This window comes from Pseudophryne corroboree, chromosome 11 (assembly GCF_028390025.1).
Source record: "Pseudophryne corroboree isolate aPseCor3 chromosome 11, aPseCor3.hap2, whole genome shotgun sequence".
Taxonomy (NCBI): domain Eukaryota; kingdom Metazoa; phylum Chordata; class Amphibia; order Anura; family Myobatrachidae; genus Pseudophryne; species Pseudophryne corroboree.
This window is the reverse complement of record NC_086454.1, coordinates 163,039,547-163,063,364: the sequence shown is the minus strand read 5'-3', so window position 1 is coordinate 163,063,364 and position 23,818 is coordinate 163,039,547. Positions and strand designations below refer to the sequence as shown.

The 23,818-nt window shown below is 45.5% G+C and overlaps 1 protein-coding gene across 6 annotated transcripts in view; it reads left to right on the top strand.

The window, feature by feature from the left end:
• Window positions 1–23,048, top strand: part of C11H11orf24 (chromosome 11 C11orf24 homolog) — a 138,949-nt gene extending 115,901 nt beyond the window's left edge. For all 6 annotated transcript variants that reach the window (XM_063945055.1, XM_063945056.1, XM_063945051.1 and 3 more), the window contains 3 exons: window positions 11,329–11,552; window positions 20,927–21,037; window positions 21,550–23,048. In XM_063945055.1, the coding sequence (XP_063801125.1) occupies window positions 11,396–11,552; window positions 20,927–21,037; window positions 21,550–23,009 (1,728 nt within the window). In that variant the 5' untranslated portion in view covers window positions 11,329–11,395 and the 3' untranslated portion in view covers window positions 23,010–23,048. The remainder of the gene's footprint in view (window positions 1–11,328; window positions 11,553–20,926; window positions 21,038–21,549) is intronic.
• The last annotated feature ends 770 nt before the right edge of the window (window positions 23,049–23,818 follow it).

Genomic DNA, 23,818 nt, shown 5'->3' with positions numbered 1-23,818 from the left:
TAGCCTTTCCGGGTAAGTTTTGTGATGTAGGCCATGCACCATTTTGTGATGTAGGCCATGACATCATGCCACTGTGACTCCTCCTGGCTAGGGAAGCAGATGTAGGTGCTGGAGAGGTTCTTAATTGCATCAAGGACTTGGCCTAGGAAGCATGAGAGAGTGGGTTGGGAGATCCCTACCACCCTCCGCATGACTGACTGTAAGCTCCCAGTAGACATGCCGTGCAGCCAGCAGTTTGTATAGGCCTGATGAGGCTTGTACCGTGCAGTTTTTGGCTCAAGGTGAGTTTGGACAAGGTCATACAGGGACATTAAGTTGTTGTGATTGAGGCAGCACATCTGTATGACCTCATCAGACACTGCATTGAGGTTCAACTGCCCACTGAAGAACCGTGGCCTATGTCTGCTCTTTGGCACCCCTACCTGCTGGTTCCTCTGTTCTGTTTCTTGCTCCTGGGCCCTTTCAGTCAGCTGGTATAGGCCACATGACATCACTGCCTGCATATAGGCTACTCCATAACCTGCATGTGCCATGGCTGAGAGCACATAGTGAGTGCTGCAGATGAGTGAGTGGGCTTTTATAAGCATTCTGATTAATTTAGTGTTAACTGCAATGGATTTCACATGTTTTTTTCTTTTTTGGACGTGTTGCATTGAGGTGCAACTTTGTGGCAAGTTTTCTGTGACTTTAGTGGGTCATGGTTGTTCCATGTGAAAAAAAATCAGTGCATTGAGGTGCGACTTTGGCACGATTTTGGTGTGAAGTGGAGGGATTTGACAAAATCTCTATTTCTCTGACGTCCTAGTGGATGGTCGTTCCTACACTGGTAAAAGCCAGGAAGGAGGTGACTGCACAACATTATCACCGCATTTGGAGAAAATATGTTGCGTGGTGTGAGGCCAGGAAGGCCCCCACGGAGGAATTTCAACTGGGTCGATTCCTACATTTCCTGCAAACAGGATTGTCTATGGGCCTCAAATTGGGGTCCATTAAGGTTCAAATTTCGGCCCTGTCGATTTTCTTCCAGAAAGAATTGGCTTCAGTTCCTGAAGTCCAGACTTTTGTAAAAGGAGTACTACATATACAGCCCCCGGTTGTGCCCCCAGTGGCTCCGTGGGACCTTAATGTAGTTTTGGATTTTCTCAAATCCCATTGGTTTGAGCCACTCAAATCGGTGGATTTGAAATATCTTACGTGGAAAGTAACCATGCTACTGGCCCTGGCTTCAGCCAGGAGAGTATCAGAATTGGCGGCTTTATCGTATAAAAGCCCATATCTGATTTTCCATTCGGACAGGGCAGAACTGCGGACGCGTCCTCAGTTTCTGCCTAAGGTGGTGTCAGCGTTTCACCTGAACCAGCCTATTGTGGTGCCTGCGGCTACTAGCGATTTTGGAGGATTCCAAGTTGCTGGACGTTGTCCGGGCATTGAAAATATATATTTCAAGGACGGCTGGAGTCAGAAAATCTGACTCTCTGTTTATACTGTATGCACCCAACAAGCTGGGTGCTCCTGCTTCTAAGCAGACGATTGCTCGTTGGATTTGTAGCACAATTCAACTTGCACATTCTGTGGCAGGCCTGCCACAGCCTAAATCTGTCAAGGCCCATTCCACAAGGAAGGTGGGCTCATCCTGGGCGGCTGCCCGAGGGGTCTCGGCATTACAACTCTGCCGAGCAGCTACGTGGTCGGGGGAGAACACGTTTGTAAAATTCTACAAATTTGATACCCTGGCTAAAGAGGACCTGGAGTTCTCTCATTCGGTGCTGCAGAGTCATCCGCACTCTCCCGCCCGTTTGGGAGCTTTGGTATAATCCCCATGGTCCTGACTGAGTCCCAGCATCCACTAGGACGTCAGAGAAAATAAGATTTTACTTACCGATAAATCTATTTCTCGTAGTCCGTAGTGGATGCTGGGCGCCCATCCCAAGTGCGGATTGTCTGCAATACTTGTACATAGTTATTGTTACAAAAAAATCGGGTTGTTATTGTTGTGAGCCGTCTGTTCAGAGGCTCCTACGTTTGTCATACTGTTAACTGGGTTCAGATCACAAGTTGTACGGTGTGATTGGTGTGGCTGGTATGAGTCTTACCCGGGATTCAAAATCCTTCCTTATTGTGTACGCTCGTCCGGGCACAGTATCCTAACTGAGGCTTGGAGGAGGGTCATAGGGGGAGGAGCCAGTGCAACCACCTGATCCTAAAGCTTTATTTTTGTGCCCTGTCTCCTGCGGAGCCGCTAATCCCCATGGTCCTGACGGAGTCCCAGCATCCACTACGGACTACGAGAAATAGATTTATCGGTAAGTAAAATCTTATTTTTTAGCACATTTCTAATTATATCAATGGTTTTTGGACGATGTTTGCACTGATGGTGAATTGCTGCGATTTGGAGTACGAAGTCGTATTTGACATGCGATTTTTATGTGAATTAATCCTTAGTAAATTAGCGATTAGCAAAATCCATGCTTTTTTAAAAAAAAAAAATGCAAATATTTGATCTTTAATTTCCATCTAAATGGGCAATTTACTAAATTCTTTAAAATCATGGTTTTAAAAAAAATGCAATATTGATCTTTAATTTCCATCTAAATGGGCAATTTACTAAATTCTTGCCATTGTGCTGCCATGATGTTCGTTAGCGTACATCACCATGAATTGTGGTAGCCAAACATCACTCATTTTACTGTATACATTATTATTGTTACTTTCTGCAAAGTTTTGTGCATTCATCGCATAGAATATAATCTCCCAGTTAGTATTCGAATTAAACATTTTTACACAGTAGGTTTAAAAGTCTGAGTATGCATCGGCATTCATGTAAATGTATTTACTTATAATAACAATACAGTTGTTTATCAATTTAGTATTTTATTTTTTTTATTATTATTAATTAGTTCCTTGGGTAAAATATTTGTAACTTTGGTGCTGCCTAATAAGCTTTTCTGGGCCCATTGCACTACATGACCAAACACATATGGATAAGGATAATTTGGGGAGCCAAAATATATGTTCTTGACATGACACAAAAGTAAATAAAGATGCCTTAGTAAATGATTTATTAGCAGAAACACAGTTACACGCACCACAAACCACCAATACCTCAAATAGCGAATGTGTTGTGTCTTTTTAATTAGAAGCCCAACTGGCCACCACACATTAAGCAAAGATGTGTAGAAGGGATTGGGTCTAAAATGTATAGCCCCTAAAAGAGGGCATTTTTGTAATGTTACCCCTAATCATTTTATTATATGACTCTCATTTCTACTTAAATTGCTTATAGGAGCCGGATGTAATGGCTTGCAAGACGGCCGGAGCTCCGAGACTCTGGCCGGACTCGTACTTTTTTTTTTTTAAGGAGCAAACGTTTACAAGGCAAAACCAACTAGGCCGTCTCGCAAGCCATTACATCCAGCCCATAGTCTCTTAGTAGTAGTTCCGAGAAATAATTAATAGGCAGAGTAGTAGACTAAAACAAAAGATGGTCCAATACCACCAGGGTTGGACTGGCCCACAGGGGTACAGGGGACACCACCGGTGGGCCCTACTGCCTGGGGGCCCACCCCCTCGTCTTGGGATCAGGTTCCAGACTGTGCTGTTACTAATCTAGTACATTATCTTGCATGCACTACAGTATTTACTGTATATATTTATCTAGGGGACCAACACTTGTAAAATGGTTAGGCAAACCAATGTGGTGGTTGGGCACACCCTCTCTAGAGACTGGCCACACCCCTAAACATGGGGCTCTACCACTGCATTCCCCTGGTGGGCCCTACATGCCCCAGTCCGACACTGAATACCACTATACATTAGGAAATGTGGTTAAAAAGTATTTATGGAAGCTTCCAAACAGATCCTTATAGCCTTCTTCAATTATTTAAAACGTGTGAGTGAATTGGTTTGTCCTGGGCAACAGGAAAGACTTCATACATAGGGGTCAATCCAATTAGATGCAGTTCTGCGAATGTGAAAGTGTTCCATGAAACTTGTAGACTTTGCCCTAGTGCGCGCACCCAAAATAACATAGAAGTTGACAGCAGCATAGAACCACTTGGCCCATCAAGTCTGCCCAATTTAAAGAATTTGTCTATCCAATTAGAAATGCCAGTTTGTGGTACAAGGAATTAAATGAAAAATGCAAAAATAAATTTATATATATATATATATATATATATATATATATATATATATATATATAATATAATATTTATAATATTTCTGCTGCGGGGTACACTGGGCTCCACAAGGATAGACATCGGGGTGTAGTGTAGTATCTTGATCCGAAGCACCAACAGGCTCAATAGCTTTGACCTTCTTCCCAAGATGCATAGCGCCGCCTCCTATATCACCCCGCCTCCGTGCACAGGAGCTCAGTCTGTAGTTGGTGCTTGCAGTGCAAGCATGTAACAGGAAGAGCTGCTCACAGCAACTCTAGAAAAAGCTTTTTCTGAGGAAAAAAGAAGACTGCAAGGGCTGCAGCAGAGGTACAGATTGTGTTGGATGTCAGTAGACATTGCCTGCTGCAGCTGCATCTCTCCCCCAGCGGCGCTGTACACTCCTGTGCCCTGGTTGCCGGGTACCTACAGCAGGAGGCTCCGGTTTTCTTCCAAGTTAGTCACATGGCTGGGGCTCTCCGGGATCGCGTGGCCGCACTTCGGGAGGAGGTAAGTGGGTCCCGCTCGCACTTTATCGCGATCTGGCGCGGCCGGTGGGAGGTGGGACGCGCGCGCTGGCGGTGGACGCTGTGGCAGTACAGGCGATCCCACTAGATCACCAGGGCATGGGTGGTTTTGCCAGCAGAGGGGATAAGGCTTAGACCTGGAGCCCCTCCCCCAGCCCCAGGGCGCCATTTCCCGCAAATGTTCCCGCCCTGGAGCTGCATATTTGTCTCTCCCTCACTCCCTGGCAGTGTCTGCGGCGCCATTATCCCTCAGCTTACTGTTCCTGGGAATGCTTGGTCAAATCCTCCTATGTAAAGCCGCCTGGTTGTCAGTGCTGTGACCTAAGTATTCTACCTGCCTTTTTTAGTCGGTGTTAGTTAAGAAAGAGTGCACTTAGTCAGGGTTTCCTAGTACAATTACCCTGTGATATACATCCAGTTCTTACTGTGTACTGTTATATCTATTGTTATATAGCTGTGTAAGCTAGTCCAGTGTAGTATTATTGTTAGTAATATCCTCTGCATTGTACAGACTGTGACTATTTGTGTGTGCATTTGATAGCTGAGTGGTGTCCATTTTGAGTCTTTCACTGAACCTGCTATCCCTATACAGGGCTGTTTCTAGCCAATTTGGCTCCCAGTGCGAGATTTAAAAATGCGCCCCCCCCCCCCATGACATAAAAAAAATGTGCCCCCCCCCCACACACACACACACCTAGATAAAAAAAAAACGTACGCACGCACCCGGCAAGGGGGCGTGGCCTCATCTCAATGGGTGTGGCCTCGTCTGAAAAGACTACCTCACAATCCAGTTTTTGACCCTGCTCCAACAGATCACGACCACCACAGGAAAAAAAAATTCTACCATATTAAGCCCCACACAGTAATGCCCCCTGCACCATATTATGCCACACACCGCAGTGCCCTTGATACATTAAATCCCCACACTACGGCAGGCAAGAGTCCCCATTTCACACATTACGGCAGGTGTCCCCATTTTCACATTAAGGGAGAGAGAGAGAGAGAGAGAGAAAATACTTACAGAGGCGATTACCGCTCTTCGGCCCGCCTCACCAGTAGCTCCTCGCGCCGGCCTTTCCCTCTTCCTAACTTGGATCCCCCTCTGTACTCCGCTCGGGGGGGGGGGGAGTTTCGCGGAGTGACAGGGTTGCGTCGTGACATAACGACGCAACCGGGTCATTCAGTGAAACTCCGCCCCCTGAGCGGGTTACTCGGGGAGAAATAGGAGGACGAAGCAGGGAACCACAGTTAGTGCCGCGGCAGGCGCCCAGTGCGGTTGCACTGCTCACCTGCCCCAAGAAACGGCCCTGTCCCTATATTCTATAACCTGAGGGGGCTTGGTGCATCAGGTTTTATCTAATATAGGATTTTCACAAAGATATACTGTATTACGTATTTTTCTCTGTGATTTATTCACCTTATCTCTGCTGGTGCTGACTACACTGCGCAGGGGTTTGGGCTAGAGGTATTGTGCTGCTGACAAATTGTACTGTGTTACCTGATACTGCAAGTTATATCATGTCTGCTTCTGAGGGTAACTGTTCTGGGGCTGAACACACTACTGGTGTTGCTGAAGCCGCAGATATCTATGAGGAGAATATAGCAGCTTTGGGCTCTGGTTCTGGGGGCTCCTTGCCCCCCAGTGGGACGGTGGCAATGGGGACAAATAATGACCCACCGTGGGCCGCGTTTTCCATGCTTCTGCATATGCTAGTTCATAAACTAACACCCCCTATGGGACCCCCAATGCCGGTGCAACCGTTTGTGGTCCCTGCAGCTAACCCGCCGTGGGCAGACGATTTATCTGTTTAAATAAAGAAGTTGAACCAGTCCCTGACTACTAAAAAGTCTGACCGTCGCTCGCCTACGTCCAAGGGGTCCTCTAAGCTAGTGCTTGTCTCCTCACAATCCACTGCTGTCACTGACACCTCGTCGGATGAAGATGGCACTTACACTGACCCCACAGGTTCTGACTCAGATACGGCTGATGGGGAGGGTGGTTCACATGTGGATGTTCCTGATCTTTTGGAGGCTATTAAGTTAATTTTACAGATTACGGATGATCCTGAGCCATCCGTTCCTCCTAAGAAACCAGATAGGTTCAAGCGTCAGAAGGTGATTAAACAAGTTTTATCTCACTCTGACCACCTAATTGATATACGTCAGGAACCCTGGGAAAACCCGGGTATGAAGTTTGTGCCTCAAAAGAAGATGCTGGCTCGCTATCCCCTCGCGCCGGAGCTGTCTAAGAATTGGGAGACGCCTCCTCCAGTGGACTCGCATGTGGCTGGGATGGTGGTTTCCTCAGCTCTACCGGTCACCACCGCCACGTCTCTAAAAGAGCCTACGGATAAACGTGTGGAGGGATGTCTGAAAGCGATTTACACCCTCACGGGTGCTGCACAAAGGCCCACTATTGCAGCTACTTGGGCTGCAGAGGCCATTGAAGCATGGGCCTTGGAGTTAGATGCTGAAATCTCCTCTGACCATGCTAGACAATGCTTGTCTTATATTGTCACAGCTTCTCGTTATATTAAAGAGGCGGCTTCTGATGCCGGTATCCTGGCAGCCAAGGCCTCTACTACGTCAGTCGCCGGATATTGTGGCTGAGATCCTGGTCTGTGGATCTGGACTCTAGAAAAACCCTGGAGGTACTCTTTTTTAAGGGAGATATTCTGTTTGGGGAGGATCTAAATAAGATTGTGGCTGCCTTGGCTACTGCCAAAACTGCCTGTCTGCCAAGTACTGCTCCTTCTGTGTCGAAGGCTAAAGGTACTTCCTTTCGCCCCTTTCGTCCTTCAGGTAAAACAAAAGGTCAGGCGTACAACAAGCAGGCCCGCACTTCCAAACCTGGTAAGCCGAAGCCCAAAAGAGCTTGGGCAGGCCGTCAGCCAGCTTCCAAGACAGATAAGCCTGCCGCGTGACGGGGCGGGCCTCCCTCTGGGGGATCCCAGGGTGGGGTGCCGGCTTCTAGGGTATACCCAGGAATAGTTGAAGACTACTTCAGATGCCTGGGTACGGGAAGTCGTCACTCGAGGTTACGCCATAGCCTTCAAAAACCGACCCCCTCATCGATTTTGCCAGACAGATGTCCCGTTGGACAAGACAAAGGCAAACACTCTACATTCGGTGGTACAGACCCTCCTGGATACAGGAGTCGTAGTACAGGTGCCTCTTGCGCAGAAGGGCCGGGGGTACTATTCTCCGCTGTTTCTAGTCCCGAAACCGAATGGGTCCATTCTCAACCTCAAAGCATTGAACAGGTTTGTGAAGGTTTCCAAGTTCCGGATGGAAACCCTTCACTCTATAGTTCTGGCCTTGGAACCTGGGGACTTCATGGTCTCCCTGGGTGTACAGGATGCTTACCTGCATATTCCTATAGCAGTGTCTCATCAGCAATACCTGAGATTTGCAATTGGCAACTGCCATTACCAGTTTCGGGCGTTATCTTTTGGTTCAACGAGTTTTATGGTAAGAACTTACCTTTGTTAAAACTCTTTCTGCGAGGTACACTGGGCTCCACAAGGCGTCCACCCTGACGCACTTAGCTTCTTTGGGTTGGTATGGCATTAGCCGCTGACACTTCTCCTGTCGGGAGAGTGTGGTGTTTGTGGCAACTGGCAGTTGTCGTCTTGTTTACTTGCTACTGCATTGGGCTGGTTAACAAAACTGAGCTCCTGTGCACGGAGGCGGTTGTGATATAGGAGGAGGCGCTATGCATCTTGGGAAGAAGGTCAAAGCTTTTGAGCCTGTTGGTGCTTCGGATCAAGATCCTACTCTACACCCCAATGTCTATCCTTGTGGAGCCCAGTGTACCTCGCAGAAAGAGTTTTAACCTGGGTAAGTTCTTACCATAAAACTCATTCTATCGATCGATCGATCGATCGATCGATCTATCGATCTATCTAATATATATATATATATATAGGTAGATAGATAGAAAAAGGCGATTTTGGGGTAATTTTATACTTTTACATTTAAAAAATATATATAAATAAAATTGATCAACAGCAATTCTTTTTTGTTGAAATAAATGCTTTCATTAAATTTGAGGTGCATAATCTAACAAAGTTGATTTTGGGGTAATTTGAGGCCATATTTCTTACTTCAAAGAAGACATGTAGTTATTGTCCCAATTAAGTTAATTCTAAACTTCCAAATGCCTGATTAGTCAATTGGGAAGGGGCTTGTCAAGAGGTTCTGAAGCAAGACCCGACACTATAAAGGTTTTCCCTACCTTTTGGATGTGGATTATTAGATCTACACTAAAATGGTCTACTAAAGCAGACATGCATTAGGTTGACAGGGTCAAAAGGTCGACATAGAATAGGTAGACAGTAGAAAATGTCGACAGGGTAAAAAGGTTGACAGGGCTAAAAGGTCGACCTGAAAATGTCTGACACAAAAAAGGTAGGCACATTAATCTGCTAGGTCCCCTCACATGGCTCGCAAAGGTGCCTTGCTCTGCAATGTACAGGTTACTATCCCCAGTCATAGTCCACGTGGATGTTTAAACTATGGAAAGGTTGGGAAAAAAACAACCACCTTGTGTCGACCATTCGTGTGTCGACCTTTTGACACTCTCGACCTAATGCATGTCTACCATTAGTGGTCGGCCAATTGACTCTAGACCTTTTTAGTGCAGATCTATAGACCAGTAGGCACAAAATAACGCAAAATTCCTCTGAAAGAAGCAATGCTAGTTTGGAAATTGCTAATGCAATTCACAGTGTCAATTTTCCATAAACACTACTCGCACATGGTATCTCGCACCTAATTGATTTGACCCCATAAAATTAAATTTCTGGACACTGGAGATATATCAAAGCTTGGACAGAGATAAAGCAGCAAGTGATAAAGTACTAATCGGCTTCTGCCATTTTACAGGCTGTGCTGGAAAAATAGCAGTTAGGACAGGGGTGGGCAATTATTTCAGCTGGGGGGCCGCTTAACACTTCCAGCGAATATTCGAGGGCCACACACAAAATACTCAAAAAGAGTCCCCTTTTTACACATCACGGCAGACAGCATCCCCTTTTTTACACATTACGGCAGACAGCGTCCCCTTTTTTACACATTACGGCAGACAACGTACCCTTTTTACACATTACGGCAGACAGCGTCCCCTTTTTTACACTTTAAGGCAGACAGCGTGCCCTTTTTACACATTACGGCAGACAGCGTGCCCTTTTTACACATTACGGCAGACAGCGTGCCCTTTTTACACATTAAGGCAGACAGCATCCCCGTTTTTACACATTACGGCAGACAGCGTCCCCTTTTTACACATTACAGCAGACAGCGCCCCCGTTTTTACACATTACGGCAGACAGTGTCACCCTTTTTACACATTAAGGCAGACAGTCCCTAACTCTCTTCCCCCCCCCCTCCCCTAAACCCATATTGCAGTTTTTAACTCCCCTCCCCACCCCTAAACCTATATGACAGCTTAAGCACTGATCCAGGGGCTGGCTGGACAGGGGGTTTATCGGTTTGTCACAGTGGCAGACGATCCCTGCTGTCCGATGATCCACGCTGCTGCTGTTGCCGCCCGGAGTCACTGCTGATGTGGCCTCTCCTGCTCCCGCTCGCTGCCCGCCGCTTCTCACTGGCTGCCGCTTCTTCTCCTCACTGGCCGCCGCTTCCAGCCGCCGCTCCTGCTCACTGCAGTGCCCGCCCCCCCGTGCCGCCCAGCGCATGATAACAGAGGAAATCCTGGTCAGCTAACCCTGTGACGTGACCGGGATTTCCTCAGCGGCGCCGTGTCTGAGAGCAGTGCAATGACAAGCGGCCTGTCGGGCCGCTTGTCATTGCCCTCTGGTGGGGCACAGCGGGCCAGGCAGGATCGGTCCATGGGCCGCATGTTGCCCACCCCTAAGTTAGGAGCTGCTTGGATGTTACTTTATCCATCTCTCTCTCTCTCTGCTTTGCTTTGATAAATCTACGCTTAAGAATGGTATCATCCGAAACATCAGCATGTGGAATGTCTCACTGATGTTTATGTTCGACATGTTTGTAAAGTATACAAATACAGTAATGGAATATCTTTCTTTTTAAACGTATTGTAAAGGTCCATACACACTAGACGATGTTGCTCTGTGAGCGACGTCGTCTAGTGTTTCTACTTCCGGGCCAGGCGGTCGGCGGCCGCCCGTATACACTGAGCGATATGACCGTTCATATCGCTCAGTGACATCACGCAGCCGCTGGCCGTGCATGCAGTTCCAGATCGAGAATGTATGCACTGCCAACAGCGACGATCATTGCCACGCATTGATTGTCGCTGGCGGCATACACACTTGCTGAGAAAATGAGCGACGTCACTCAGTTTCTCGGCAAGTGTGTATGCACCTTAAGTGATGTCCTTAAAGAGATGCCTGGTCTCCAGACATCTTGGCTCCGGCCATTTCATGCCTAGGATGTTCTTGTCTAAAGCACATCCATGGCATGAAATTACCTCCCATTTCTCTTTCTGAATATGTAAAGTTTCTCATTTGATTTACATTGTCGGCTTTAACTCTAGTTGTCTGTGTCACCTTAACGTCTGGTTTGTTGTCAACTCTAGTGGTATAAACTTATTGCACTGCTGAACAATTACTGTCTTTTATTAATGAATTTCTAAATTCCCTTTTATATATTTGTAGGCCTATTATGCTGCTCTGAAACAAATACCACCTTGCCTTGGATGACTATCTGCCGAATTTCGCCACCATGTGGAAGGGTCTTATACTGTTCTGGTCAGTGAGCCTCTCCCTGTCTGACGCCAGGATTGGGCCATGGATAGAGAATGAGAACAGCCTGCAGAATATTGCTGGAATTAATAATGAGAAGCAGTGTAGACAAGAGTGCAGAGCTACGCTGTCCTCTGGTATGTATTCAGACCTAATCTTTTAGTGTCGCTTTGTAACCTGCAGTTTTCTACTGTGTCCTCTCACTGGCATAAAATGGGGGACTAATCTTTTGTAATAAATTTATTGTACCTAATTTCCTGTTGTACATGGCTTCCGCATGATGCCCTTTAGAGATAAAATGGAAATTAAATGAGCACCGTAACACAGAACTAAGATTTAGGGCTGGATGATAAATTACCAACCAATCAGCTCATAACTCATTTTGCAGGGTTTGTTCAAAAAATGACAGGAGCTGATTGGTTGGTACTTCATTTCTCTCCAAGGCTTGATGCATCTCACCCAATTGTCTCTTGCCATTTATTCACATCACACTAGTCATCTTCTTTTCTTCTATACTGAGCTGAATGTTACGCTGCACTATATTTGGATTTTAATTTAAAATGCATCCTCTTTACAGTACGCACTAAATGTGTGTATTTTGAGTTAATGTTTGACAGCTCTGTGTACACTTAATGAATATCCAGTTAATGACTGTCCCTTTCCAAGCTTCATCATTCCCATTGTAAGCTTAGGACAATTTTTTTTAATACTTTTTACTTCCAATATTAGAGATCTGACTGTGTTTTGGGCAGAAGTCAGCATCTGGTGTTTTAAAACACTAATTATGATGGATTATATTTAACATACTGTTGTATTTTAAGACCTCTGATTCCAAGGGCTGCTTAACTCTGTTCATTGCCAAAAGGATGTACATAGTGTGTTGTACAGAAGTCTACAGAGGAGGGCTTTGGTAAAATCTTCTGGCATCTTTGATGTATGATTGCTTTGAAACATTGCAAATTAATATAAAAAAAAGAAAATCTGAAATGAGTAAGTTTATTCACATTTATTTCTTTAGTTTTCCTCTCCGTTCAGTGACTTCTCTTCAGTAGCTTTTCTTAGCTTTTTACTTTTGCTGTAACTCAGTATTAGGTTTATTTATTATTTATATGGCACCATAAGGGTTCCGCAGCACCTTACAAAGTACATAAGCATAAACAGTGCAAACATAACGAGGAAGTAAAAACAAATATGCATAAGACAGTACAAAACATTGCAGAACATAGGATACAACAAGCTATATAAACACTGTTTCATATACATTCGCAGTACCCACAGAGGTGGCCCTGCCTCTTGAGCCTAATGGTTTGGTGCCAATGCTGACAGTGCATGAGCACAAGAGGGAAGAGGGCTGGAGTTTCAGAGGTTACAGTCTGGAGGCTTCAGTCCACTACTATGCATTCAGCCATAGATGTTGGGTTCACTTTGATTATTGATGGCAGTGAGGATTTGGACACAGAGTGATCTGCCAGTCAATGAGCATTTGTGGGAGGTAACTGGGGAGTGAAGGGGGGGGGGGGGGGGGGCGCGTTGTGCTGGTAAGTGAAACACAGACATGTCGTGACTGTTTCTGGGGTATGTCTTGGACTACATCTGTGTATGCAGTTGTAAAGGCCCCGGTGGCTTTCTTCTGTTGGTGATAACGTCATGTCCTTTAGACACAGAAATCACACTACGACCTCAATGTTTAACCATGTTTCCGCCAGCCCAGCCATCTTACACGTTACAAGTGATTTGAGGAACAGTCTAATGGACGTGAGGGGAAGCAGTGGTCTTCCTGCTCTGGCCTATCTGGAAGTTTGAATGAAAAAGAGAACATTACACATGTGAGAGGTCTTGTTACCTTACCTATTGAGCCACCCTCGTGTATACTCATAAGTTTCACTTTAGACAGACTGCACACACCACACAGTATAGAAGCTGGAGTGCCAGGCATATATAATGTTAGACAAGAAAAATATACAAGAGCCAGCACAACCATTAATGAAAACGTATCAATTGATGTGTTTAAGAAAGAGTTAGACAAATTTCTAGCCAAAAAAGGCATCCAAGGATTTAATCTGTAATAATAATGTCTGACAGTATCTGGGTCACTGAAAATAAATCCAGTGCTTATCAGTAGATCAAAATATAGGTTGGACTCGATGGACAATTTGTCTTTTCTCATACATCCTAGAGGATGCTGGGGATGCTTCAAGAACCATGGGGTATAGACGGAATCTGCAGGAGACATGGGCACACTATAAGACTTTTAATGGGTGTGAACTGGCTCCTCCCTCTATGCCCCTCCTCCAGACTCCAGTTAGATTCTGTGCCCAGTGAGACTGGATGCACACTGAGGAGCTCTCCAGAGTTTCTCAGAAAAAGACTTTATTTAGTTTTGTTATTTTCAGGGAGGCCTGCTGGCTACAGGCTCCCTGTATCGTGGGAGTGAGGGGAGAGAAGCAGACCTACTTCTTAAGAGTTCAAGAGGGCTCTGCTTCTTAGGCTACTGGACACCATTAGCTCCAGAGGGTTCGATCACTACGGTACGCCTAGCTGCTTGTTCCCGCTGTCGCCCCCTCACAAAGCCGGAAGATAGAAGCCGGGTGAGTATGAGAAGACAGAAGACTTCAGTGATGGCAGAAGAGGTACCGCGCGGCGGCCGCACTGCGCGCCATGCTCCCACACATATCACAGCACTGCAGGGTGCAGGGCGCAGGGGGGGGCGCCCTGGGCAGCATGAGACCTCAGATCAGACTGGCATGAGTAGTAACAGTGCTCTGGGCACTAGTTAAGGGACCCCCGCCAGTATAATCAGAAATTTGAGCGGGACTGAAGCGCGCCATTTTCTCTCTCCTCAGAAGCTGCAGAGACGCTGACCCTGTCCTCCGCACTGCTGTACAAGTAACAGAGTGAAAAACGGGGGGTAACATGCAATTTGGTGCTGATTGAATAATATAAATAGCGCTAATAGGTCTGGGCAGTCACTTTACTGGCCTCCGTACCGGGATAGATGCTCGGTGTGGGCTGGCAGAACTCTCTCTGTGTCCCTCTTGCAGGCTTTATTGTGGATCTGTCTCCTATAGCCCCAGTGTGGTTGTGGGTGTCGGTACGTGTGTGTCGACATGTCTGAGGCTGAATGCTCTTCCCAGGAGGAGGCTGGAGCGGGGACAGAAAATACTGTGAGAGTGACCGTGTCGGCACCGCCGACGGATTATTGGGTGAATATGTTGAGTGTTTTAAATGCCAACGTGGCACAATTGACTAAGAGATTTGATAAATCTGAGTTTAAGAACCAAACATGGAGAAAATCCATGGTAGATGCTTTGTCACAGACCCAGACCCCTTCAGGGTCACAGAAACGTGCATTTGCCCAGATAGTAGATACAGATACCGACACGGACGCTGATTCCAGTGTCGACTATAGTGATGCCAGATTACATCCAAAACTGGCTAAGAGTATTCAGTACATGATTGTGGCGATAAAAGACGTACTACATATCAGGACCCTGCTGTCCCTGATACTAGAGTCTGTATGTATAAAGGAAAGAAACCTGAGGTAACGTTTCCTCCCTCTCATGAACTGAACACACTTTTTGAAAAGGCTTGGGAAAATCCTGACAAAAAGATTCAGGTTCCCAAAAGAATTCCAGTGGCATATCCGTTCCCCTCTGGGGACAGGGAAAGGTGGGAGTCAATCCCCACGGTAGACGAGGCTTTATCGTGTTTATCCAAAAAGGTGGCGCTTCCGTCCCCTGACACGGCAGCCCTAAAGGATCCTGCGGATCGTAAGCAGGAAAATACACTAAAGTCCATTATTTCACTACAGGTTCTCTACTCAGGCCTGCCGTTGCTGCGGCATGGGTGAGTAGCGCTATTGAAAAGTGGGCAGATAACTTGTCATCTGAGGTAGATTCCTTAGACAGGGATAGTGTACTTTTGACTCTGGGTCACATCAGGGACGCTGCAGCATATTTAAAAGAAGCTGTAAGGGATATTGGCCTTTTGGGTTCAAGCGCCAATGCCATGGCGGTCTCTGCAAGGAGAGCGTTGTGGTTACATCAATGGAATGCTGATGCTGACTCTAAAAAGGCGATGGACGCTCTACCGTTTAATGGTAGGGTTTTGTTTGGCGACGGCCTCACTGACCTGGTGTCTACGGCTACCGCGGGTAAGTCTTCATTTTTACCTTATGTCCCTGCACAGCAGAAGAAATCGCCTCACTATCAGATGCAGTCCTTTCGGCCCAATAGATTCAAAAAAGGATGTGGGTCCTCCTTCCTTGCTGCAAGGGGGAGAGGTCGGGGAAAAAGGTCACAGGCTGTGGCAAGTTCCCAGGAGCAGAAGTCCTCTCCGGCTTCTACCAAATCCACCGCATGACGCTGGGGCTCCTCTGCGAGAGTCTGCACCAGTGGGGGCACATCTCAAGCTCTTCAGCCAGGGGTACAAGTTAGAGTTTCAAAACGTTCCCCCTCACCGATTTTTCAAATCGGCCTTGCCAGCTTCTCTTCCAGAAAGGGAGATAGTAAGCGCTGCGATACTAAAGTTGTGTCAAAATCAAGTGATTGTCACGGTACCCCCGTCTCAACAGGGGGAAGGTTTTTATTCGAGCCTGTTAGTGGTCCCGAACCCGGATGGCTCAGTCAGACCGATTCTAAACCTAAAATCCCTCAATTTCTTTCTGAAAAGATTCAAGTTCAAGATGGAGTCTCTACGAGCAGTGATCTCCAGTCTGGAGGAGGGGGATTTTATGGTGTCAGTCGACATAAAAGATGCATACTTACATGTCCCCATATATCCTCCACATCAGGCTTACCTGAGATTTGCAGTGCAGGATTGTCATTACCAATTTCAGACGTTGCCGTTTGGTCTATCCACGGCTCCGAGGATTTTCACCAAAGTAATGGCGGAAATGATGGTTCTCCTGCGCAAGCAGGGAATCACAATTATCCCATACTTGGACGATCTCCTCATAAAGGCGAGGTCCAAGGAGCAATTGTTGAAGAATGTTGCCCTTTCACTGACAATTCTGCAACAACATGGTTGGCTCCTAAATTTGCCAAAAACACAGTTGCATCCAACGACACGGCTGTCGTTCCTGGGTATGATTCTGGATACAGAATTGCAGAGAGTTTTTCTTTCAGTGGAAAAAGCTCTGGAACTACAGAACATGGTAAAACAGATTCCGAAACCGGCAAAAGGTGTCAGTTCTTCACTGCACTCGGTTGCTGGGGAAGATGGTATCGGCCTACGAGCCCATTCCGTATGGCAGGTTCCATGCCAGGGTGTTTCAGTGGAACCTACTGGACCAGTGGTCCGGGTCTCACCTGGACATGCACCGGAAAATAATTCTATCTCCCAGGACCAGAATTTCAGTTCTGTGGTGGCTGCACAGTTCTCACCTTCTGGAGGGACGCAGGTTCGGGATTCAGGATTGGATCCTGGTGACCACAGATGCAAGCCTCCGAGGCTGGGGAGCAGTCACACAGGGAAGAAACTTTTAGGGAAAGTGGTCAAGCCAGGAAGCTTGTCTACACATAAACATTCTGGAATTAAGAGCCATCTACAACGGCATACTGCAAGCAGAACATCTTCTTCGAGGTCTGCTGCTTTTGATTCAGTCTGACAACGTAACAGCAGTGGCGTACATAAACTGCCAAGGCGGAACAAAGAGCAGAGCGGCGATGGCCGAGGCCATAAAAATTCTTCGCTGCGCGGAAAAGCATGCCAGCGCTCTGTCAGTGGTCTTAATTCCAGGTGTGGACAACTGGGAGGCAGACTTCCTCAGCAGACACGATCTCCATCCAGGAGAGTGGGGTCTTCATCAAGAGGTCTTTGCAGAAGTGACAAGTCGTTGGGGAGTTCCTCAAGTTGACATGATGGCGTCCCGCCTCAACAAGAAACTTCAGAGATATTGTTCCAGGTCAAAGGACCCTCAAGCGATAGCGGTGGACGCCCTAGTGACACCGTGGGTGTTTTCAGTCGGTCTATGTGTTCCCTCCACTTCTACTCATTCCAAAGGTGATACAAATTATAAGAAGAACAACGGTTCAGGCGATCCTCATTGTTCCGGATTGGCCAAGAAGGGCCTGGTATCCAGATCTTCAGGAGTCCTGGCCTCTTCCTCTTCGGGAGGACCTGTTATGACAGAGGCCGTGCGTGTATCAGGACTAACAGCGGCTGCGTTTGACGGCGTGGAGGTTGAACGCCAAATCCTAGCCCGAAAGGGTATTCCCAGTGAAGTCATTCCTACACTCATCCTACACTTCTTCAGGCTAGAAAAGAAGTAACGGCAAAGCATTACCACCGTATTTGGAGAAAATATGTCTCTTGGTGTGAATCCAAGAAGGCTCCTACGGAAGAATTTCACCTGGGGCGTTTGCTCCATTTCCTAAAAGCAGGTGTGGATGCGGGCCTAAAGTTAGGCTCTATTAAAGTACAGATTTCGGCCTTGTCGATCTTTTTTTTCAAAAAGAATTGGCCTCTCTTCCAGAAGTTCAGACCTTCGTAAAAGGCGTCCTGCACATCCAACCTCCCTTTGTGCCCCCAGTGGCACCATGGGACCTTAATGTGGTGTTGCAATTCTTGCAATCACATTGGTTTGAATCGTTGCGCAAGGTTGAGTTAAAATTCCTTACTTGGAAAGTGGTCATGTTGTTGGCCTTGGCGTCTGCAAGGCGAGTGTCTGAGTTGGCGGCTTTGTCTCACAAGAGCCCCTACTTGATTTTCCATGCCGATAGAGCGGAGTTGAGAACTCGTCAGCAATTTCTACCGAAAGTGGTTTCATTATTTCATGTTAACCAGCCAATTGTGGTGCCAGTGGCTACTGACGCCCTGGCGGAGTCAAAGTCTCTTGATGTGGTTAGAGCTTTGAAGATCTATGTCGCCAGAGCGGTGCAGATTAGGAAAACAGAGTCTCTGTTTGTCCTATGGGCTCCCAACAAGATTGGGGCTCCTGCTTCTAAGCAGACTATTGCACGCTGGATCTGTAATACGATTCAGCAGGCGCATTCTACGGCGGGATTGCGGTTACCGAAATTGGTGAAGGCCCATTCTACCAGGAAGGTGGGCTCTTCTTGGGTGGCTGCCCGAGGGGTCTCGGCATTACAGCTTTGCCGAGCTGCTACTTGGTCGGGATCAAACACCTTTGCGAAGTTCTACAAGTTTGATACCCTGGCTGAGGAGGACCTCTTGTTTGTTCAATTGGTGCTGCAGAGTCATCCGCACTCTCCCGCCCGTTCTAGAGCTTTGGTATAAACCCCATGGTTCTTGAGGCATCCCCAGCATCCTCTAGGACGTATGAGAAAATAGGATTTTAATACCTACCGGTAAATCCTTTTCTCTCCGTAGAGGATGCTGGGCGCCCGTCCAGTGCGGGCTGTATCTGCAGTTATTGGTTATTGTTACACACATGTTGTGTTGAGTACAGTCAGTCTGTGGCTGTTGTTGGTCATGCCGTTGCATGCGTTGTTGTTGAATGCCATGTTATACGGAATGTTAGTGGTGTGAGCTGGTATGTATATCACCTTAGTTTAAAATTAATTAAATAAATCCTATTCCTCGAAATGTCCGTCTCCCTGGGCACAGTTCCTATAACTGGAGGAGGGGCATAGAGGGAGGAGCCAGTTCACACCCATTAAAAGTCTTATTGTTTGCCCATGTCTCCTGCGGATCCCGTCTATACCCCATGGTTCTTGAAGCATCCCCAGCATCCTCTATGGACTAAGAGAAAAGGATTTAACGGTAGTTATTAAAATCCTATTTTTTCAACCTTGACAACTATGTTACTATGTATAAATCATTATCCAGACAAGTCTATTGCATCCAGTAATAAAGTGCATTTTCACGTAAAGTGCATATCAGAAATAGTGCAACTTGGGGGGAGACTGTTGTGAGGGGATGGCGTTTGGCACTGTATCATTCTGAGGAGGATTATTATTATTATTATTACTGTTATTACGTTTTATTTATAAGGCGCCACAATTGTTTTGCAGCGCCGTACAGAGGACAGTACAGGGAGACAAAACTTAGCATTACAGTAAATAAATAACAGAAATAGAGTACAGGTAACAAAGTGCACCACAATTCTCAAGACATAATACAGCTAAGATGTAAGTAGTGAGGGAGTGATCATCGTACTACTAGGGGCTGGTTGCCATAGATGGAGATGAGCCTTTACCAGCAGGAGAAAAAGCAGGTAAAGATGGTCGCTGAGTAGGGGAGAGCTGCGAGTGAAATGTGTCGAGAAGAGGGCTTAGATAACAAGAGGAAAGAGGGCCCTGCTTTGAAGAGCTAACAAGCTAGTGGGAAGGGTCGACAGACAGATGACATGAGGTGCAAGCAAGCGGGAGGTAGCATTATGGCAGTATTTAAGCAAAGCTGAGATGTTCAAGGCATGAGGCAAGGGGATGGAGGAGCGGCCTCAGGACTAGGTTATGCGTTGGGAGGATATGCTTTCATGAATAGGTGGGTTTTTAGTGCCCGTTTGAAGCTTTGCAAGGTCAGGGAGAGTCTAATGGAGCGGGGGAGTGCGTTTCACTGGAGGGGTGCACGCCGGGCATAGTCTTGAACTCGAGCATGGCGGTGACCAGGGTGGTGGAGAGGCGACGGTCATTGGTCGACCGTAGGGGGTGGGAGGGAGTATGAAGGGAGAGGAGGTTGGAGATGTAGGGAGCAGTGGAATTAGAGATGGCCTTGTATGTGAGGGTGAGGAGTTTAAAGAGGATTCTTTATGGGAATGGGAGCCAGCGTTGATTTTTTCGAAGGGGAGTGGCAGATGTAGAGCAGCGGGAGAGGAAGTTCAGCCTAGCTGCGGAGTTCAGGACAGATTGGAGGGGATCAAGCGAGGCCAGTGAGGAGAACATTGTTATGATGGATTATGCTGCTTTATTTTTTATCCCAGTCTCTCATTAGGGTGTGCACCCAGAAGGGAAACTTAATGAGGGACACTCTGTACCAAGGGGCATGTCTAGCACAACCAAAGGACGTGCCTATTTTCATCTCCTCATTCCCCCCTGTGATCATTGAGTCCCCCCGTAGCTCACCTATACCATCATATGCTCCAAATCCCCAATTTAGTCACACACCTCTGACCATATTGTGTCTCACAGTAGTGCCTCCAATTCATATTATACTAAATAGGAATCGATTTGTGTATGAAGTAGTTCAATCACTGAAACTGTGTACACTTATGAACATATATATTCAATAGAACCTTAATTTGATATTGTATTCTTTTTGGGGCCAATTGACAACTATCACCTGCAACATTATAGTGTTTGAGGTATTATGCATATAATTTAAAATGCACAAATAAGATAATAAACTGCTATTGCCCTCACAATACTGATATGGAAGTATGCAGATCAATGATGGGATGACTTAAAAAAACAGCACCTTAATATTATCCTGGGGTACACCAAATAAAACAACCAATTTGTTGGCAACACAGATATGGGAAAAGTCATAATTTTTGCATATATCTGTTTAAGTATAAGTTTATTTTTAAAGTTTAATATATTTTCTTTAGGTGATCTTCACTGTAGCAAGTCAGCATTACTCTACAACTGGTGCGTCATAATACATTGTAACAAATTATGCCATACAACTGAAGCCAGACGCATCACAGACCAACGTTTAGGTAAGATGCATATGCAGTAATATACAGGTACAATATTTGCATTCTCACCGACAAGCATATACTCAGACACTTAGGGGTATATTCAATTAGAGTCAGAAACTGCCGTCTTGTCGGAAAGACGGCAGTTTCCGACTGGAATAGGTCGGAAGGGGTTCCAACCTATTCAATTCAGCCTCATTTTTTCCGACAAGTCGGGAAATCCGTCTTGTCGGGAAGCTGTTGGAAAGCATACGGATCGGCCGAAAAGGCGCTGATCCGCGTGCTGCTGTCGGAAACAGGGCCAAATCCAACAGGTTTTGGTCCCGTTTCTGACAATGTCAATCCGACTTTGTAAAAAGTCGGATTGACATGTCGAACGGCCAAATCCTGTCTGATTTGGCCATCCTATTGAATAACCCATGTCGGATCCTTTCTGACAAATGCATGTCGGAAAGGATCAGACATTAATTGTTATACCCCATACTGTAAATGCTAATTTTACACTGTTCTTTTAAATGCTTAAATATTGTTAGGTGTGAATTATCTTAAGAAGAGAAGAAAACGAAGTCCTAAACAACATGTAAATAAAGATGGAAAATTAAAGACAAAAAGGACAACATCAGAAATCAACCCCTCTCCACCCACCACAATTACAACAGAAACTACAATACCAACAACATCCAGGCCAGAACTTACAACTACAAAAATTAAAGCTACTACTAATACCATATCCACCAATAAAGAACAAAAAACCGTAAAATCTATGGTACTTGAAACAACCACCACCATAGAACAAGTAACAACACCTATCCCCACAACAAGCTTAAAGCCATTAATTACAACAACAACTACATCAACAACTCCTGCTCCCACAACAACAAGCACAAAGCCAGTCATTACAACAAAAACTACATCAACAACTCCTGCTCCCACAACAACAAGCACAAAGCCATTAATTCCAACAAAAAGTACATCAACAACTCCTCCCACAACGACAAGCACAAAGCCATTAATTCCAACAAAAAGTACATCAACAACTCCTCCCACAACGACAAGCACAAAGCCATTAATTCCAACAAAAAGTACATCAAAAAGCACAGAATTAATAGCTACAGCAATAAAACATGTTGCCTCAACAACCGGTAACTCTGAATTGCCAATACCAAAATTCGCCATGAGCACAGAGCCAAAGACTACCACTTTAACCATGACCACAGAACAAACTGCAGCAAGAGCCAGCACTGAGCTAGCCATTGCTACTCCAACCACCTCTTCCACCAAGTCAGCCATATCTACAACAACCACAGTAATGCCTTCGCCAAACCCTACTACAGAGACTATACAAACTAAAATCAGTGCCATAATGTCAAGTACAAATCCAACAACTGTCACAGACCTCAGTGTTAAGGACACAACATTGGGGAGTACCAGCTCTGGACAAGAAAACATTCCAATAACCACAACTTTAAAGCAAGACATTACAACAGTGATCACCACAGTGAAGCCAAGCGAACCATTAAAAACTACTGTGGCACCAACTACACCAGTGCTGAAACATACTACCATCAGTCCAACAACAACAATTTTGATGATACCATCTGTGACAAACGTCCAAAGCACTCAAACTACCTCCACAGCAAAGCTAGGTACTATATCATTAACAGAAAACATTATCCCTACCACAAGCAAGCTGTCCAAACCAGACTCTACTGCATGGACTTCTCCTAGTGTATCTTTAACTTCAGTTCAAGATGCAAACCAAAAAGATGGTGATGATGATGATGGTAAAAATGGTTTTATTAGTGTTGAAGAAGAGGTAACAAAACATGTGCAGAACACTAGTTTCTTGTTAGCAGTGCTATTGTTGGGTAACTTGTTCTTTATAGCTATTATAGTCCTATTTGCTCTCCAAGCCTATGAGAGCTACAAGAAGAAGGACTATACTCAAGTAGATTATTTAATAAATGGGATGTATGCTGATTCTGAGATATGAACGGACACTGTCAGTACTTGTTATATATAAAATATATAATTTTTTTTCTAATTTTTTTTAATTATAATTTTTTTTAAATGCCTTTAACCCTGGTGGAAGGCACCCTGTTTACACAACACTGATTGCTAAAAAAAAAAATAATGGTTGGGAACATTTTCCTGTGCAGTGGGCTGCAGACGGTCTCTCACTCCAGATGGGGATATGACTTTATCAACTATTGGAAGACTACAAGAGACGCTTACTGGGAGTGGGATAAATGAAGCCAATGATTGCTTCTATTAAGTTTTTCCAGAATAACAATAATATTGCATTTTATCATTGTATGTATGCCAGCCACAGCTCTATAAGTTATTATTAAATGCCTAAAATTATAATAACTCCTATTAACCATAAATAAATATTTTTATTAGAAATGGTATATTCATTCTGATCAAATCCTTACTGGAATCAACAAATGTAACACATAAAACTCTGCCACGTATATGACAAGATAAGGTTTGAATCTCTGTCTTAAAAATCCTTTGTGCTATTGCAAGCCATATGTATTATTTTTATATGTGCTGAATAAATCTCTGTAGATAAAAATGGATGGATGTGTGTATGTATGTTCCAGTATAAGTCTGGAATACCTGGAGCAATTTACACCAAACTTGGTACACACATGATTTACAATCTGGAAAAAAATACTGTCGGGGTAAGACACCCCTAGCACCCCTAGGGGTGGGAAAGGGGGTGACATGTAAAAATCCATAGTTTTCGGGGTTGCTGAGATGAAAGTGACACTCCCGATGCCGTTTCAGTCCAAGTTC